Here is a 20,928-nt window from a genome sequence, read left to right as displayed (position 1 = left end):
TGAACATCTGAACATATGCCTGTGTGCATGTGTGTCAGTGGGTGTTTGGCCGTGTCATAAATGGCTTTATTGACTGAATTAAGCCAGAATGTCTGAGGTGAATTGAGGATATGGGCTTCACACACACACACACACACACACATATATACAAATTTGTAGTGATCAATCTTTCAGAGCCAGATTTGGATATAATATAACAATAATATAACATTGCAATAAATACATTTTTATAATGGCAAACAATACATATCAGGCTATTTTGCTTTTCTTTAACTTTAAAATTTGGGACCTGCAAAATAGTAAAACATGAGTATTATTGTCATTTTACACTTTAATACACTGTGCAAAAGTCAGAGACCCTTCCTTTATTAATTAAAAAAGCCATTAAGTACAAGTATGGATTTTCAGTTTTCAGACCTGAAGTAAATATTTTTGAAATATACTGAGAAAATGGGACGTCTAACTAGTGTGCAACACCTGTGTTATTTTCTGTAATACATATTTTCTGCCTTTTTCCTGATGCTGAAAAATGAAAACACTTGTATTTGACTGAAACTGGTCTGAGACTGATCTCTGGAAAAAAAAATAATGGCAATAATAATAAAAGATAATGGTGTGATAGGATGTCATACAGTCAGCTACTTGTCAGTTACCTTGCAGATTTTGCAGCTTGGATTTTGCACACTGGTTATTGTTTACAGGCTCTTCATGATTAGTCTAAACCTTTATATGATACATACAGTTACTCACTATAGACAATGTCCATGATATGTTCAGAAGACCTATTGATATGTAATTTACTACAATTACAATAAATTATTGTCTTATTGCTAGGACAGTATCGTCCTGCGATTTAGAACTAAAGCTTCTTTAGAAAACAACATGTTTGGTGAATGCTGTGTTGACTGCAGGCGATCATGTAGAGGTGCTCAGTGGAAGGTGAGGTGCCATAACTCAGAATCCAAATTGAAGTGGAGCCAGCAAAGAAGCTCAACTCCAAAGGAAGCCTTAGGCTAAGGGCCTGTTAACATCTGGCTTTTTCCCCCGCTTGCCGTGTGTCGTTTTCTGCCTTGTAAGATTTCATTCATGAGTGTTGATACTTTCTTTCATCTTCATCCCATCACATTGCTTGGGATTTTTTGCTGTTGTATTCCTTCTGTTTTGGCACCTGAGCACCTGTGTGTGTTTGTGTATGTTTGGGTGGTTAGAGGCGTGCGCATCACTAAATAATTAATCACCATCAGTACAGTGGCGCATTGAGTGATAGACCCAGGGGTCCCTTGTTAACCAGATCAGTGAAGTGTGAAGAGTGTGAAAGCGGCTTCAGTAGACACACCAATGGACACACTCACACTCACACACACACACACACGGCTCAGCTCCTGTTAAAATGTGACTTTTTTTATATGACCGTGCCAACATCTTCTAAATGTACTTTAAAAATATTACAGTAAATTTAGTAATGAAGGTTATGTGTCTAAAATTTGCCGTGCTCATTGTGGCTCATCATACAAGCTAAAATTGAATAAATGGCTAGCCTTATGCATTCATGCTTTGTTTCTTTACTTATGAGCTTTGCAACAATGTGCAACAAAAGCCACATTTGTTACACACAGTTTCATTGTGCAGGAGAGTGACGCCAGCTAATTTACTATTGGGTCTGCTGCCCTGGCAGATGCTAAGTAATGGTGCAGCTTTAAAATTGGCAAGATTTTATGAGCAATTGAAGGGTCCATATCATGGAAGGTAATAAATAATAAAGGTTTATTATAAAGGTACTTCAGAGAAAAAACTAATGAAAACAGCAACAATAATGATAACATTAATTATAGTAGATTTCTAGAACTCGTTTTGATATTTTATTATCTGTAAGAATTCATGCACAGACACCTCAGTGGACAATGTGCCAAAATGTTATTTGTTAGTGAAATATCTTTTCAATGTTTCAGTTTACTTGGCTAACATCAGCTAGCACAGATAGCCTAGTTAGTGATACAGCCACATTATCTCCGCCTTCTCAGTCACATCCTCAACGTCGTGTCCTTCACTCTGTTCTATTTGGTTCTGTTCTAATGGTTCTATTTAAAACTGTGCTATATAGAACCATGTCATGCTTAAATGGTTTGTTTCATGATGAGATGGTTCCTCAGATTGGTGGATGTATCTATTTATATATTGTTCTATATAGAACCTTTCTGAAAATGGTTCTATATAGCACCAAATACAGTTCTCTTGCTACAGTCCTGACATCATAACAATAGAAGAACCTTTTCTGTACTATACAGAACAATTTTCAAAAACGTTCTATATACAGCCACATACAACATCCCATTTTACCATGAAAAGAACCATTTACGCGTGAAATGGTTTTATATATAATCATGATTATGAGTAGAGCCATTCCCTTTACTAAAAACCCATGTAGAACCATCTTATTTAAGAGTGCTGGCAACATGCTCAAATTTAGAGACTTGTTTCAAAGTAAATAAGTATATTATAACGTACTTACTCACATATACGAGCAAAACACATTTTCTATGCGTTCCTACAAGTAAACCTACTAAATATCCAGATAGCGCTCTCAATATTTGAGTAATGTCACCTCAATCAGTATTAGTTCAAAGTGCTTTACCGGCAGGTAATGAAGTTTAACAGTAATAGAAGTAATTTGAGCAGGTAGAATATGGCACTTTAAAGTAGTAATTAACACTTTCAATAAGAAAAGCTTTTGAAAAACAGTTATAACAACAATACTCAGTCCTCAGTTCCAAACCCTGGATAAGCCTGTCCATGCAAGCTCTTGTGTTTTCTCATGATAGATTTGCTTGTTAGCTAATGAAGTGAAGCATGTGTGATGGATATGGAGCAGAAACGCAAAATAGTGCAGTACAGGAATCCCTAAGCACTGTTGCTGAGAAACATTGGAAAAATATTATTGGTAAATATTAATTCTATCACTTTCTGTGGTTCAGTTAACCTTGCAGTGTCCACACTACCACATGATAGTGCTCACACACATGCACACACACATGCACACACTGTTAGCCTGTAGCAGTGTTGATATGTGGCAGATTGGAGTATGCCTTTGGCTGGCTTGAGGAAGCTGCAGTTGGCACACTAAATAATGTAGGCCAGCAAAAGTCTCTCTCTCTCTCTCCCTCTGTCTCTCTCTCACTCTCTCAGTCATCCCCTGTGGACTGTCATATAGATTGCTCTCAATGTGGACACTGTCTGCTGCTTCATGGTCTGTGCTTTAAGAGCCTGATTGTCCTTGACTATGCATGTGTGTATGTGTGTGTGTTTTATTGTGCTGGGTGTGTAAGCGTGTGTGAGAGAGAGTTCATAATGCAGTGGTGTTCCTCTAGAGGCACTGTTCTATTTACTGCATGGTAAATGTGTTCACTGTCAGGCTCGGGGCTGTGGAGAGTTTAAATTGGATTAAAACATGAAATCACCACATCAATCATCCACAGCTGTACCTGCCAACATGCCTGTGTGTGTGTTAATGTGTGTGTGTGTGTGTTTGTGTGTGTGTGTGTGTGTGTGTGTGTGTGTGTGTGTGTGTGTGTGTGTGTGTGTGTGTGTGTGTGTCTATGTGAAGAGGTTATGTATTGTGTCGTTCTTGGCTTGGGATTTTGGCAGAAATTCCTTTGTTTTGCTTAGAGGAAGATGTAGCAGTTCGGTTCTTATTTCCACCAGCACTACAGCCATTTGTAGGCTGCAGTTCTGGCCACAATTTTTAGCACCCAGGTGTTTTTTTTTTGTTTTTTTTTACACTTTACAGACACTTAAATTCATATTTTACATTCATATTAATAACCGCAACAAATTAATCTGTTTTGAATTATTAACTGTTACATTTTTTTAATGTATTTTATAACAAAGTACTAGAAATGGAATAGGGCCATTCTAAATCCTTATTAACAATGTGAAGAGCTACAAATATACATGATTATGCAAATTGTAAATTCTCCCATGCCCCTCCTCCTTTCCAACCCGACCCATTATCTCCACAGCCCTGCATACTGTCGCTATGTTTGAACAGACTGAGGAAATCAGAAACAGCACATTCACTAAATTTGCATCAGTGGAGGTTCAGAGAGCCAGAATTGGTACGGTATGAAAGTGTTTAGCCTTCTCAGTAAGCTAATGCTAGTCCCCGGTGCAAATGAAGATAGTGGGGCAAAAGTACTTTGAGTTATCAGGTCCATATATGAAAACATAGGTTACGCTGCTTTTATATTGCTTTTACATTGTGTTATTTTTGGGCCTTTAAATGCTGCTATGCTTTGGTAGAGTAAATTCTCTGGCATGTGTGATTTACTATCTGAGTAAATTTTGCAGTTTTTGTTCTGTACATCTTAAGTGCTATGATGGTCAGTTGAATTATGTAACTGTGAAATTATAATACAACCTGGTTTTCCAAAACATCTATTGCTGAATTCCAGAGCTACTCCAGTATAACAATGTAAATGTCTTTTTCAAGACGTAAAGCATGCAGAGATGGATTTGGACATCGCAGTCTGAAGTTTCTCATGCACACAAGTCGCCACAAATCTACACCAGAATAAGCTCATGAATGCTCAGGAATGTTTGCAGTAATATCCATTAAATAGTGAAGTACTCAGTATGTTATTTTTTATGTGAGTTTTAGTAAAGACTTCAATAAATGTAATGTTAATTAATAAAGTTAATGTTACAAAAGCACATGAACTAAAAATAGAATAAAAAGTAGGTCAGAGCTCAAGGTGGTTGGGGGCCAGGGCTAATATAATTGATAATCACATTTTTTTAAAACTAGGAAACATTAAGCTAAATGTTTTTAGAAATTGCCAGGACTTCTCGCTAAGCTACTGTTAGCTTCTAGTACTAATGAGGGCAGTAGAGAACTAAACTAAGTTGTTATGTAGCCACCCACAAATCACTTTTTCAGATGCACTGAGAAAGAAATGGGAAAGAAAAAGGTGAGCTCTGTGCTGTGGTAGCATATGACACCAAAACCAATCTATGTAATGATATGAAGCATTAATCTAACAATCCATTGATCTGTATCCATGCATCAACCAAATAACAAATGGTCCAGCATCGTCAATGTGATTCTTATTTCCCACCTGTTCCAATATTATATGCATGATTACTCTCTGTGGGCTATGCTGTATGTGGCAGTATGCACTTTAATCTTGTAGCAGTCCCAACAAAGTCTTGCTTGCTTGTGTTCACATTAAAGCTCCTAATGATGTAGCAGCAATCTACTAGAGATCGGAGCAGTAGCAGCTGAAAAAAAAGAAGGCTTTACTCTCTCCCATTGGTAACAAGTCACGGGTGTGGAAACATTTCGATTTTAGACAAGATAACAGACAGACAGACAAGACATTTGTATAGATAATAACATATGTGTGAATTACGATACTCAGGTAATACCATAAACTTGTCAGCTCACCTTGAAGCTAGTGGCTTGATTTTGTGAAATTTCATTATATTGTGGCATGGGGCAACTCTGAAATGGCACAGAAAAACAAAGGTAAACCTCCAATCAGGCTCAGGCTAGCGATCGGCTCTCGGGGCAGGCTGGCTAAGCTGCTCTGTTGACTGCTAGGCCAGGTGTCAGCAACCCAAATGTTAACTAGAGCCATTTTGCCTTTCAACAAAAAATCAAACCACTTCTGCAGGTACAACACTTTATGTCCATTTTATTGAATTAACATTTTACCACCTTGGCTGTAAATATGTGCTAATATCCTATATTCACACTTGCTCTTCTTTAAGCTTTAGCTCAGTTATAGCTTATAGCTATAGCTATATTTTCTATAGCTATATTATCTTCAGGGTTAAAGGTAAGTGAAATAGCAGTTCTATATGAACTCAGGCACTTAACACCATTTATTGTTAAAACTGTGTTAGACCTGTGTGTTAGAATGCTCAGCAAAGCTTTCTTTTACTGTAAAGGAGGATTATTTTACCCCTGTGCTAGGCTCACTCTGTCTACCTCGGCACACAGCCCTGTGCAACAAAATAAGAGTCCCCACGAGAAAAGGCTAACTGCTGCTGGACAGAATAACTAAACTGAAATAACTAAGGGTGCTCTGATGCCACAATATCATATCAACTGTAGACCCCAGTATCAAACTGAGTCAAAGCACATCACAGCTAATTTTGAGGTATCGGAAATCATTGGATCGTAGGCTAAAAGATGTGATGGTGGATCGCATTATGATAAAATAAGCCATTAGAAAGGAGTCAACCATTTACAAATCACATTTCTGAGTGCAGGGGGTCTTTAACCATGACCACCCATTCAGCATACAACAGTCTAACTCACCCATTCACACTGACACGATAAGTAGTGTTGTCACTGTAGATACTGTAGCAGAGTGGAAGAAGAAAACAGTTAAATATTGGGCTGTTTCTGGCTTTAAGCAAAGAAAGTGTATCATTGCAACATGCATAGTTGCCGTACAGTGTTGTATTTTTCCTTTGTGGTTGAGGAGTCTACTGGCATGGAATCCTTGCACATCTAGATCTGGGACAGCTATACAGTGTAATTAAGCTGAGTTTCCAGCATAGTTCTTTAGCTTCACAAAGAGGAAATACTGCTAAACAAAGATGAATTGCAGTATTTCATCAATATTTCTCCATTTGTGAATCTTTAGATTTAAGTATATATGGCAACTGGCGGTGCTTGACTACTTTGGATATGCTTGCATAGGCACACAATCCAGCTGTGCTGAATGAAGGATTCAAACATTCAGAGTGAAGTTTATTTTTCCTGCATTTATTTCAGCCCAAACTTCACAGCTTGTTCCATACATGTCAATCTGGAGTGTTTGCTGACTGAAGGGTTTGCCAGTCAGAAGAGAGGTATTTTGTATGTATCCATCTTAAAATTGCAGTGACAAAAACAGCTTGTATATTCATGAGGCCCTGTTTACATTTGACACTTTAACGTCCACCTTGAGTGATCTAATCACAAGTGGGCAGTGAGAAGTATAGCCATCTACACCTGGCATTCATTTGTCTTAAATGTATCTCACATTTATATTACGAAGGTTGCAGTCATATACATCTTTGACCATCTCTGAAGGTAGTTTGGGCGATTGGATCACAACCTGTCTCCAAGACACACTGCACTCTATTCATACTAGATCATCCAGGATGCATGGTAGGTGCAAACAGGGCCTAAAAGAAAAAGGCAACGAAGATGGTCATGTAAAATGAACTGTGACTGTTCTTGGTATACACAACAGCTTCACCTGGACATTAGTGGAAAAAATATGCTTCACAAACCACAAAAAATGTAGAATATGGGCCATTCAGAACTTTTTGATACTTCTATCAAGCTGATCAAGATGAAAGCCGAAATCGTTTGCTTATTTCAGTTGATATCAGAAGATTTGGGTGTCTGTTATTTTGGCTTTGCTATAGATGAACCAATTCTAACAGTAATGTGTGTTTCTTCATTCTTTCTTCAGTCTTCTCTTTCTCCACTACCCTTAGGTGTTGTGTGGGTGAGTGATGATAAGGCCCCTAAAGAGACTGCCAGCTAGAGAGAACATATACAGAGAGAGAGAACAAGAGAAAGAGAGCAGCACGTAAACCCTGTAAAGCTCCTGTGTTCATTATGAGTTACTAAACAATCAGCTCTTTGAATTTTATTCTAAATGTATAATTGCCGTACAGTGTTGTATATTTTCCTTTGTGATTGAGGAGTCTACTGGCATGGAATCCTTGCACATCTAGTTTCCAGCATAGTTCTTTAGCTTCACAAAGAGGAAATACTGCTAAATAAGGATGAATTGCAATAGTTCATTAAATTTATCCATTTGTGAATCTTTAGATTTAAATGTATATGGCAACTGGTCCTGCTTGACTACATTGGATATACTTGCATAGGCATGCCCTCCAGCTGTGATGAGAAGCCTTACCCCAGAAATTTTAATGAACATCCCTCTTGTGTCATGATGTTGAATGAGCTTCATGACTGCCTATCCCTACAAGTAGTGTATGTTACTTGAAGTTGTAATCCTGCTTTGTGCTCACGTTCTTATCTGCTATATTCTTATATACAGTCCTGTATATGTGTAACCCAATCCATTGTTCACCAAATATTTCTTCTTACTTGGTATCTTTGTTTAATGGTCCTTAACTGAACTTATGCCATTTGTATTGTAATTGAACTGTCCAGTATGGCCTTAAATCAAACAAATTCTTCTTTGAACATTGCTTCCTCTCAGTGTTTCCTTTTCATTCCTTACAGGGGGTTAGACTTGCTTTACTATAACATTTCCATCATGTGAATATAGGGTTCACATTAACCAGAACAGGAAGATCACATGACGTCCTAGTGTGTTTTCAGGTGACATCCTGTTGCATGTTGCAACCAGTGACTATGTACTATGTATATATCATGCAGTCACTGATTCCAACACCTCTGTGATTGTAGTCAGTCCAAAATGTTTATCATTTCTGATTACCAGTTAAAAAACATAACTGTAACCTAATCCAGATGCTATATGAATGTTTTTAAAGTTGTATAATTAAATAAACATAATAAAATAAATAATGAATTAATTAAATAAAAGTCTTTTTAAACAAAAATTTTACAAAAGAACTGCACTGTTTCATGAAACATAGTGATTTTAAGTGAGTTAATTATCTGTGCTTTGTGTGCTATGCATATGTCTAATTGGATATTCAGTGCACTTGGACATTGATGATTGTAACTTGTAGACACTGTAAACTGTCAATAGTTTCAGTAGTCCACAGAAATCGATGTGTTCTATGAATTTGAAGGGAATTAAATAAACACAAAAACTAAGTGGAAGCTGATTTTCCAAGTTACAGATAATAATATTTTACACACATTAACATTTTGCACGTGTCATTCAAACACTACTGAAGAAAGAAGTCATTTATGTGAAAATGAAACTAAGTTTGCCATGTGTCAGACTGGGCTTTCTTTTCATGTTTCGACTGCTAGCTAACTGTTAGTTAATGCTTACTTCAGCATTACTATATGGCAAGTTAACTCTCCCCAAAGTGTGTATGTGTGTGTGTGTGTGTGTGTGTGTGTGGCATGTGCTATTAAAAACCATGCATGATTGCTTTAGGGCAAGTCAGTCTTGAACTTAGAAGTCCTTATAAAAATACAGTAGCCTGCTGTCATTTTTGTATTTGAATTCGGGAGAATAACTAGTAACTAAGTATTTATCAAATTTAATACAGTGTCACTGTCATAGATAAGACCTTTTTAGTCATTGGTGGACAATACCTAAGTAAATGTAATTTGTTTCTGTACTTTTTTCATGTATCTGTGCTTTACTGAAGTTTTTCCATCTTGGGCGACTTTTTACTTTCACTCCACTACATTTCAAAGTCAAATATCTTACTTTTGTTTATGTGTGTATAAAAACGTAACACATAAAAATGAAAGAAGCGTAAATCAAAAACACTAATTAGGGCACAGCGTCCACTTTGTTTTGACTTTGTTTTGACCTGTTGGTCATACCGACCCAGTGCAACGGTTCAGCATCAGTGCAGCAGCGTAATATTTTGGTAGAGTCTATTCAACATAAATGATGGAACTAACCTAACTTTGTGTAAATAGAGCACAATATAGAAATATGTACAGATATTCAGTCGTGACTGACGCATGTTTTTTCTGAATTTATACAACCACTTTCATTTTATAGTAAATTTGTTTTGGCTAGTTGGCTAGTTTGTCTAGTTCAGAGCCACTCGGTTACACCTAATGGAAACTGTTTGCCTTCAGTGTTTTGTGCTTTGATAATTTTAATAGAAACTAGGGTCAGACCAATTAATGACATTCTATTAAAAGATTGTTTTACCAAAAGTGACGCTGGAGTAGTTTCACCTAAAATGAGTTCATGAAGCAAGGGTCTTCTTACAAAAAATGCTAAAAGGACATCAGAGTCATAATTAATCTTTTAGTACTTTTACTTTCGATGAGTACATTTGAAGGCAAATACTTTTGTACTTTTATTCAATTAGAGGTCTAAAGGGAAGAACTTCTGCTTTTACTGGAGTAATATTTTACCTTGGGTATCTCTACTTGAACTCAAGTACATGGTTTGTGTACTTCATCCACCACTGCTTTTAACTAATGTTTAATATTTGAAAATGGCAGCTGCTGTTAACATTATAAACATTTTCCTAGAAAGGGTCCAATAAAAATGGAAATTCAGAATAAAATTAATACATTAATGTATATTAAAGTTTAGGACGTTGTTTCTTTCACCTATAAAATGTTTTTATACATTGTTTTGTTAAAATGAAACATTGACAGAATATTTATTGCTGCTGTGTATTTTGTTTTTCTGTTTCTCTTTAGACTGAGATTAAGTGAGATTTCATGAATCCCTCTCACTTTTATACCAGATTTATTTCAAAACTTGAACAATGTAAAATACGTTGAGAAAGTTATCAAACCTTGCATTGTATGTCTTTGTAGTTTACATGCATAAATTGCATCATCTTTTCTCCTTGCTCTCCTATTTCTTTGTTTCAGTTCTTAGAAAGGCAGCTACAAAGTGACTTTAGAGAAATACGTAACATTCTTGCCTCAGCTTTTACACTTTAAATATTAAAGCCCCTGGAGAGTTCATTCACCTGTCTCGTGGTTAATGATTAATTAGATCTGCTGAGCAGCACTGTATACTGAGGGCAGTGTAGAGGAAATGTGAATAGAGAGTGACAAGTTACTCTACTTAGAGATATAAACTGCATAACAGTTGTGGAGGTGAACAGTTTCTGTTTGGAAAGCCCAATCCACTCCATTTGTTCAGGTTTTCATAATTTAGATGAACAGCAAACATATAAACATTTATTTTGGTTCTTAAAGACTGCAGTTTGTTGTATCTTGATTGCATGGACTGAATTATTGTTACCATTACCTCTGATTGTTGGTCAAAATTTGTTCAACATTTGGTACAATGATTTTTTTTTTTGCTGTCTAGTTTGTATTTCAGCCCAGTTCATGGACTTTAAAGGGAAGCACATTTTATATGGTAATGGTTAAGCATGCTTTATTTCTGGTTTCTTTGCTGTCTTCACACTGAGCACACATAAATACAAATACACACACCTGCTCTGTATTTAATCAGAGCCTACTCAGTACGTTGTTATAGTAGGATTTTCAAAAAGAATTTTCTTTCTGAAAAAAATTCCTTCAAATTCTCATTTGCAGAATTTTTTTTTTAATATAGAGAACAAATAGTGGTTCTTCTATGGCACTGCTTTGAAGAACTGTTTAGCAGCTTAATCTATAAAAAAATATGTAGAATTTGACTGTGTGAAGGCTTCCACGGAAACTTTGCCAGGGTCTTACTCTCAGGTCAGCCTGTATTTAAAAAAGTCTAACTTTCAGCCAGGACTTATTCTTTTATGTGATTTTTGGTTAGTTTTCTAGTGTTCTGCAGATGTGAAGATGCAAAGAGGTTCTTTAGGGAATCAGAAGTTATTCTTGTATGGTATCACCAGAGTGCATGGTAATAACTAGGAGAACATACTAAAAACCTGCTTGCAACATTTTAATGTTTAAACCAGTTTTAGAGCAAACTAGAGGGATGTTATGGTACAAGAACTCTAAATAGCTCCAGTGCTATGAAGCAATGTCAAGACCTGAGATCACTCAGTGCTTGATGCTTCATGTAGCAGCATGAGCGCTGAAATGGCCACTTAATAAGCAGAGAGATCCTACCGTCCTTTCTTTCTAGTGACCTGCTTAGGTCTGTTACCAAGAACTCAGCATGACGCAGCAGAGTCTCTAAACCCCGTGCGTTCATCTCACTCACGTCTCAGAGATTTGTGTGCAAAACGGGTCGACTCTGGCACGTCCTTGTCTGAGCCCTCCTGTATTCCGCAGCTGAAAGCTCACTTCCTGTTTCTACTAAAACCCTACAGGAAAGCAGATTTGTCTTTCAGTGGAGTGCGGCATTTTGGTGGAAACAAGCTACCTGAATGATGCATAACCCATCTCTCTCGTTTTCTCTGTCTCTTTCTTTTCTGCTTCTCTCTCTATCTCTCTCTCTCTCTCTCTCTCTCTCTCTCTCTGTTTCTCTCTCACCCTCTCTCTTGCTCTGCAGGTTGGAGGAGGTGAAGATGACAGCTCTTATTCCTATGCTGCTTCTGCTTACTGGTCTCTCTGTGTCGTTCACTCTGAAAGTGGTGTCTAAGAGAGGATCAGGTAGGCCTGTTTTCTGCTCACTTTCTCTCTTTTTCTCACTGTCACTTTCTCTCTCCTGCTGCTGTCAGTCACGATTTTAGCACCCCCACCATAATGGCCTAACAGTAGATTTAATTTGCGATGATCAAAGCAATGGCATTAGAAAGGGTTTACTGGGCATAATTAATGTATTAAATGTTAATTTAGGCAAAGATTTTTGTGTGCATGTATTTAAGTGAGGGGACTGAATATATTATATCAGCAAACTTTTTAATCTTTCAATTTACTCTCTTTTGGCAATAATTGTGTTGATATTTCATTGATGTGGAATGATGAATACATTTAAAACAAGTAAATGTTTTCTTGTCAAGAAGTATAGCTGTATTTTTTAAATAAGATAAACTAGTCAAATTAGAGTCAAGCAATTTCCTTTTGATAACTTAGAGGCTGAAGTTAGAGTTAAATTTATAGTATGGTCCAAAAATCTGAGGCTACTAATGAAAATGACTGCAAATGTATCAATACAAATTATATATCAGCATAACAATTTGAGTATTAATTCAAATTAAAAATTTTTACTTAAATCTCTCACTTTTAGAATTTGGTATGCCCCCCTTTTGCTTTAGTTGCAGCATGAGCTTGAACTGGCACAGACTCCACAAGTTTTTGTAAATGCCTCTAATAAGTAGATCAGGTCCACCTGACAGTTGTCTGAATACATGCTTTAATGGAAAGGACTAAAAATTCTCAACGTCCTCAACACGGTCAATGCCACAAATGTGCTTTAATTTCAGTAATGGCCTAGAAGTAGTGCAAATAGTGCAGTTTTAAATGTTTTACATGTGAAAAACATTCTGTCGTTTGTTTCCAAGTTTAAATGGAAAACAATCCCTGATCTCAATTTGGTGTAAGACTTTTGGATCCTACAATATATGCAGTAATCACTATAATATACACAATAATAGTGTACTGTGTAATGTGTGTGTGTGTGTGTGTGTGTGTGTAGAGAGAGAGACTAAGTTTGTACCACATTGTGGAGACCAAAACCTGTTCATACCATCATTCACTGTGCGGACCTTTCTTCCTTGTGGGTAAGCTGGTCCCCACAACGTAAATCATTTCATTTTAAAGTGAGGGTAAGGTTAATGTTGAAGTTAGGATAAATATTAAGATTTGGCTAGTAGTAGTTCTGTTTAAGGTTTGAGTAAGTCTCCAGGAAATTAATGGACATCTATGCAATAGCCCACAATTCACAGAAACAAGATAGTGTGGGTGTGAACCTCAATATTTTTGCTGTCACAACAAAGCTTTGTATCTTCAAAATGGTAACTTTACAAAGGAAGAAAAAACTTAACATTGAATGAAAGTCAAAGGAACAAGTTTTTTCCCCCCCCAATTTCTTCTGAAGTATGTCTACTGACCTGTTCATAATGAATTGTTAACACTTTGTAAAGGGCAGCTGGCACACTCAAATTATGATTAAAAAAAGCTAGGTGAAGTTGCAAGGTTTTGTTAAGACTGTGATGATACATTAATGTGTGGGGAACAGAATTATGTAGACTGTGAAAAGAGACGGTTGATGAAGTTTGCTAAGTTGAGAGAATATGTGACCTTTTTCTTTTATGCACACAATACATCCTTAGTGAATTGTAAAAAGACCCCAGAAGTCTCTATATTCAGTGTTTGTGTAAGACTTCTGAGTGTCTGTATATTATTATACTCAAAGAGACCTTAGAAAGCTGCAACCAGCACTGCGCATAAAAGAGAACAGAGTGTTTAGAATGAAAAACACAAATATTGCTATTCTGTGGGTGCAAGATTTTTGTTCTTGAATGTTGCATGTTTCATAAGACTGCATACTTGTCAATGCCTCATAAAGGTCTTAGTTTCTGTCTTCAGTAGGTAAAGATTTTTTATGTAAATAGTTTATTGGTACTCTTAGCATATATGGGCCTTTTGTAGGTGCACAATAATGACTGTAGCCAATCTGTTGCTACACAATTTATGAGCCACCCTGTAGCCAAAAAATATCTGGTCCACACTGGTCCTATTGTAGCCTCTTTGCATTGATGGACAGGGTAAAATGAGGCTGATACATAGCAACAGATGGGCTGTTAATCAGTCATTGGAAACCTACAAAGGGCTCCTATACATTAAGAATACCTGACAAAAATGGCTGTCGTTTGTAATTCATAGCCATAGCTATGGAGGATCCTGAGAGGGACAGTGACTTCTCATTTGGAAGCCAGGCCCCCCCCCAGATTTCTGACTGCTCAGAATGCCAAAGAAAATATTACAAAATATTGCTCTTATTACAGAGGATGAACCAAAAAGCTTCTCTCATCCACATACTTTTTAAATCAACCTTAAACAGATAAAAGTAACCACCACCATCATCGCTGTTATAATGGCAACATTTACGCAAATATATGCCACCAATAGACGCTTTCACTTCGCATCATTGAAGGCACAGAGAATTTTTTTTTCTAAATCATCATTTAAATGTGTTCTACTGCTTGACTGTTCCTGCAGATTGTAAGCATTTAGCTGAGCTCTGTGCCTAGTGTAGGCTGCTTACTGAGCCATAGCGAGATATATAAGCTGAACAATTGACAGTAGTAAAACAAGGTTTGCTTTGGAAAAACATTAAGAACCGTGTTCAGCCATTCACCCCAGACATGTACTGCTACTGCTGTAAAAGATAGAACTCTTGTTAATTAGCCTTTACCAGTGCTTTTTACTAGGCAGTAGAATGTGAGGTCAGAAATCATGTGATGATGTCAGTATTTCATTCTTTTCTCTGAAATAGGCTGGTTGGTGGTTGTCAACTTCAATATAGCATTGACTCTAGGACTCCCAAGCTGTAACCAGACCCCCCTAAGATGGTCATGCCTCTGGTGTAAATACCTAATAATCTGGCAATTCAGTATGTACCCTAAATCTTTTGAGTCATTTGCCTAACTCAACAAGGTCTGTGTGGAGACCACAGATCTTTGAGATTTTGATGTAAAATGCCTTTTTTTTCACAAGAAAAAGCATACTGCGCTTCTCATCTCTCAGCATCTTCCTGCACCTCATTATCTGGAGTACATGGTGGCCTTGGCACTCATTTCATGCTCCTTTTCCTTCTCATCCACTCACCCCAAAACACGCACATACACACTCCCTCTCACACACAAACACACTCTGGCAGCAGAGTAACACCTCTAACAGATGGCTGGTTCTGCTCTCTTGCAGACCTGTGCTCTGCTGCAAACTTGTATGTTTGATTTGTTTTTTTAATATACATACATATACACACACACACACATGCACACACACACACATATATATATATATATATATATATATATATATATATATATATATATATTTTTTTTTTTTTTTTTATATATATGACTTCAGAGGAAAACCTAAAAAAGCTGACCTACCATGGCAACAGAAAACGGTCCAAGGCATTTTTTACAAAGGCTATGCTTCATTTTCTAAAACTAAAAGAGCAGATACATTTGTTTACAGAATGTAAAGAAATAGTCCAGTGTTTTTTCCATGGAGTCCATATCTGACACATCTGTAACATACAATCAGTTACCTCAACAAACTGCTTGCTTTTTGTAGACTAAGAAAAGAATCAGTAAACCTGTTGTCTAAAAACTTGTAATAGAGGCCTAAGGGATGGTTCAGAACCCGCATACTTTGAGTCAACAGATTTTCTCTTGTCTAAGTATTGAATTAATTATCTGTGGTAATCAACCATTTGGTACAGATGAAGCAGGTAGAGATTATCAGGAAAAATGCTAGAGTATTTCTTTAAGGTCAGGGTTTGCATTAGGCATAGATAAATTCAGTTAAATACAAGTACTTACATGTGGATTATTCTACCGAAATGGTTCAAAGTCAGAGTTCAAACACATCTTAGCCTTTGGACTATATTGACTTGAACTAACTGACTTGGACTAAAATTGTGTTGCTTTGTATCATCCTACACTTTAATTATGTTTATTTTATTAAAATAAATGATTGAACATTCCAGTATGTAACAACAAAAACGCTCTTATCACTTTATCTAAAGGTTTGGTAGTGAGTATTTATTTATTTATAATAAGTGATCATTTTAGCTTATTTTGAGCATAACTCAACCCCCATGTGACCCAGGAAGATAAGTGGCATAGAAAATGTGTGTGGGTGTGGGTGTGGGTGTGTGTGTGTGTTTCTTTAATTGAAAATTAAGGTCATAATAAATCTAAAACTTTCAACTTCACTTAAAAGGCCCAGCATGGTATTTTTCCTACTTCCTGGAAATGTTATGGTACAAGAGTTTGTGCCAAGCTTTTTTTTTTTTTGCTGACTCATTTGAAAATTGGGCTCAATACTGATCAGGATTTGCTGATCGACTCAACCTGAAAGAAACAGTTTCCCTGAAACTAACTGGAGGCACTTTGGTTGATAAGATGGTAAATCTTTATTATTAAATAACAGCCAATGTTGTCATTTGACAGTTTATTCAATCCCAAAGCTAGCATGAGAATGTAGAAGAATGTGCAGGTGAACATTACTTTTGTTGTCTAATTTAGCTTGCTAACCTTACATTAATGTTGGCTAAGATGGCTTAGCTGATGTTAACATTAACTGAGACCCCGGACAGCCTTTCTCTCATTGTCCATAAGGCTGTGACGGTTGGCTCCTCCCACTACTCCATGTGCTTTTTCTGTTTACTTTTTCATCCATGTGCATTTGTTTTGGTTCAGTCCAGCCACCTTGTTGTCTGACTCCACCCCTGATTGTTACCACCTGTTTCCCACCTGACCATTGTTAGCCCTCTTGTATTTAGGCCCTGTGTTTTCCTTAGTGTAGTGCTGGTCTTTGTTTGATGTACTGTTTGGTTGTGTTTGTATGTTTGTTCTGTGTTTCTCATGTCTGCACCCTGATCTGTTTGTGTTGGCTCTATGACCCTGGACTGTATCAACCATGACCCTGGATTTGCCCTTAATAAAAGTCTATCTCCGCATATGTGTCCGCCTCCTCGCTCCCCAACGTTATATAAGGCACCTTCACTGCCCCCCCCCCCCCCCCCCCCCCCACACACAAAAAAAAGAAAGTAACTTGCCAGTACAATGTTCCTTCAACTCATATTCAGAGCATTTTGGAGTTATAAATTTATAGCTAACATTATGATGTTTTCAATTCCTACCACCTTAAATGGCACAGTAGTTGCTGACTTCAGCTTTGTGTTAACAATGTCCCTTAAAACCTTCGAGCTTGCTAACAAACAGAAATCTAAGGTGTAGATCACGTCAGCGTGGCTTTACTTGTATGAAGTTGAAGAGAAAGATTCTGAAAACAGCTTTAGCAGCTGTAGCAGCTTTATCAGCACTTCTGTTTACAGCCACACTTCTGTTTGTTAGCCTACTAGTTTTTTTTGGCATTTATTCTATGATGCTAACAGAAACATAAAGTGAGCTTCTAACTGACCAGTTTCTGTTTGAATTTTCCTGTTCCATGTGGCTTGTGCCTGCCCATCCAAGCGGTTACGTTTGTCACACAGCCTGTCAATCAACCCACTGTGGTCCATGCCCACACAGCACAAAAGTAAAAGGTGACAGAGAATAAATGAAAATTGCAAAACAATCCCTTGAGTGTAATTTTTGATGAAAAAATTAGAAGGTATCTGAGGTATATCAAATTGCTGAAAGATTTATTTTTCACAGATTTTTAGAAAGCAACAGTGCAGTTCCTTTAAGAGAATTCAAGAAAAAAAACATGAGAAAATGCAAAAAAAAATGAAAAGTTGAAATTTAGGGCTTAGGGTTTGTGACAGCTGCCACCCCTGCCCCTCACCCCCCCAATACAAAGAATTATGATTTGTGTATATTTAGCTTATTACTTGCTTGGTTTATGTCTTGCACATAAATAGAACATGATATAGCCATTGTGAATAGTCTGTATACTTACTGTTTTTTTTAACCTTTTTTGTACCGTGGAAACACAGTTTGAACTGATTTTGTTGAATGATCTACATATAGTACTGTGTAAGAGACCATTCATTTTCAGGAGATATTTCTGAGGAGATAAACAGTACTTAAAACTTTCTTTTTTTAGTCTTTAAGTCTTGCTTTATCCATAGGTGTTTTTGTCTATCATTCCAGAAAACTCAGCACTATGAATCTGAAAGCTGTAGCTGTCAAAAGATTGTTACTGCGAAGATTTGCAAATCAAGCAAAGAAGCTGCTGTGGTGCTCTCAGAACAATGGACTGACAAACCCAGAGTCCAGACCTGAGCATAACTGAATGTGTTGCCAATTATTGGGACTCTGAGAAGCAGAATATCCAACCAACTTGAACTTTTGAGGTGTGGGAAAGTATTCCTGAAGACTTCTTTTAAAACGGAAAGCAAGTCTCCTGAAAAGAAAGGAAGCTATAATAAAAGCAAACAGTGAACTGAAAAAATTAGGACCCCGTATTCCCGTGTGCGTGTGTGTGCTTTTGTGCTCCAGGCAGACACACTCCCTCACACCCCAAGCATATACACAAACTCTCAGAACATCAAGGATTCCTCCGACAGGTCTTCAAAGACTTCATTGTGCAGATTGGTCAGGGTCATGCTCTGATTGGTGCTTTTTGTGATAAGTGGATGGAAAGTCACGCTCTGACTGGCTCTTTCATGGCAGGTTGTGTGGAAGTGGATGTGGAGTGCATGGCAACCTCTATTTAGAGATTTAAGTGATGGAATGATGCTCAGGCACTTCTCAAAGAAGTAGAATTGTTCAAGGGAAAAAGTAGGAGACACAAACCCCTCAGAATGCACTCTTCACTCTCACACTTATTTCTCCTTTCATTCTTTCAGGGACTTTTTCACATAGTCCTGTGCTGCCAGTTGGATTGGTATTCTTCAGTAACTTGTCAAATAGCTTTTTCTAAGGAGAAAATGTAAAGTGTCTAGCAATATTGTGACATGCCACCCACTCCTCTGTTGGTTAGAGTGTGTGTGTGTCTATATGTGGGTGATGACTGTGTAGATGGATGATATGGACTTTTTCCCAGAGTAATACTCATCTACTTAGTGTTATCAGTGTATCAGCTGCATCATAAATAGGAAGATTAATTTGATAAGATACTAAACTTATTGAACTTTATCTGCCTGAAAATTTCTACCATGTTTCTCTTAAAAGTCTAGAGTCTAGAATCTATTTGAATGTAATTACAAAGTTACATATTCTCCAGCATTTCCATGCTTGTTTCAATGAGCTACAAGTGAGAAACATTACAACTTGCTATTCTTATCACTTGTAATAACAGTGACTTCTGATGGTTATTCAAGTGAAAAAAAAACAGCTGAAAAAATATTGCTCAGTATTTCTATCCTAAACTTTATAATTATCATTAAATCAATGATCTAAATGTTTCATAATTTCATATTTGAAATTATGATATTGTTATATCTGTATGTCATTACACATTTTATACTGCATTTCCAAGAGTATCTTCTAATAAAGTACCTTCTAATTAGAAAATTCAGCTACTTTAAGGTGCACCTTTTACTTAGTTGAGCACTCTGGGACACTCTGGGGCAGCTGCATATGAACATGAGTTCACCATGTCCATTGCCAAGCATCAGCTAGAGGGCTAAAAAGCCCCCCTAGCATTGGGCTGTGGAGCAGTGGAACTGTGTTCTCTGAAGTGACGGTACACCATCCAATACCCTTAGGATAATTTGGATTGAGATCTGTAGTCCACAATAAAACATCCAATGTCGGTGTCTGATCTGGCTAATGCTTTTGTGACTGAATGCAATCAGATACTCACAGGAGTGCTCCAACAAGTCTTGCTGGGCCAGATATGATAATGTAATGAGAATACACATCTGGTGACAACTGGTTAAATTTTTGGTGCTGGATTGTAAATCTGCTGGCTAAATCTGCTGCAATCATCTCCTTTAAAACTCACCCCAGATTAATTAAGCTTTTTTAAGGTCCACTACAAGTTAGCAAGCAAAAAACTGTTCGCTAACTGAACCATTTTGTTTTCTGCAGATATGACCCATCTACATGCTTAATTGGAGTTTTATTCTTTCTTTTCCCTCTCTCTCTCTCTCTCTCTCTCTCTCTCTCTCTCAATCTCTCTCTCTCTCTCTCTCTCTCTAATTGGAGTTTTGAGGGGGCTTGTCACTCATGTTTTTCTTATTTTACATCCATGTGCTAACAGCTTGGTGTCTGATGGAAAGTGTTGATGAATGCACTGTTGCCCCCTGTTCACAAGGTATTGAATTGGTTTAGAAACTTTACATAAAGATTGTTCTCACTCTAATAAGTCTATAGTTCTGCCTACAAATTCCTTATGGTCTCCCTCTGACATTATTGTTATGAGATCACATCATGCCCTGTGTGTCTGGGTAGAGGTGGTTTCTGCAGCAAAGAGGGGGACAAAGCCCTTGTTAATACCCTTCATTTCAGAAGATACGTTCAAGGAGAAGGGGTATACAAACATCTGGACATGTAGTCTATGACATAGCTGTTTATAGGTCACTTTAGGTGAGTTATAAACAACAGACGATTCAAGTCTGGAGTCTCTGGAGTTTGAGTTTGATTTGAGTCTTGAGTCTCTGTGCTAGGAGTCTAGTCTCAAATGAGGCCTTTTATTATAGAAAAACCTTCAGTCTGAGGTATGCAACTGCAGTGCAATGCGCAATAAATGCAGTGTTTAAAGGAAAGAGGCAAGTCAGCATGACTGTGTGTGTCTGTAGCAAAACT

At 37.2% G+C, this 20,928-nt stretch overlaps 1 protein-coding gene across 2 annotated transcripts in view; it reads left to right on the top strand.

Annotated features, from left to right (window-relative positions):
- The window catches only part of il1rapl1a (interleukin 1 receptor accessory protein-like 1a), a 133,501-nt gene that overhangs the window by 12,607 nt on the left and 99,966 nt on the right, over window positions 1-20,928 (top strand). For both annotated transcript variants that reach the window (XM_017706574.2, XM_017706572.2), the window contains exon 2: window positions 12,102-12,202. In XM_017706574.2, coding sequence (XP_017562063.1) covers window positions 12,118-12,202 — 85 coding nt within the window. In that variant the 5' untranslated portion in view covers window positions 12,102-12,117. The remainder of the gene's footprint in view (window positions 1-12,101; window positions 12,203-20,928) is intronic.

This window comes from Pygocentrus nattereri, chromosome 6 (genome assembly GCF_015220715.1).
Source record: "Pygocentrus nattereri isolate fPygNat1 chromosome 6, fPygNat1.pri, whole genome shotgun sequence".
Taxonomy (NCBI): Eukaryota; Metazoa; Chordata; class Actinopteri; order Characiformes; family Serrasalmidae; genus Pygocentrus; species Pygocentrus nattereri.
Note: the sequence above shows the minus strand (reverse complement) of the source record. Positions and strands in the feature narration are given on the sequence as shown.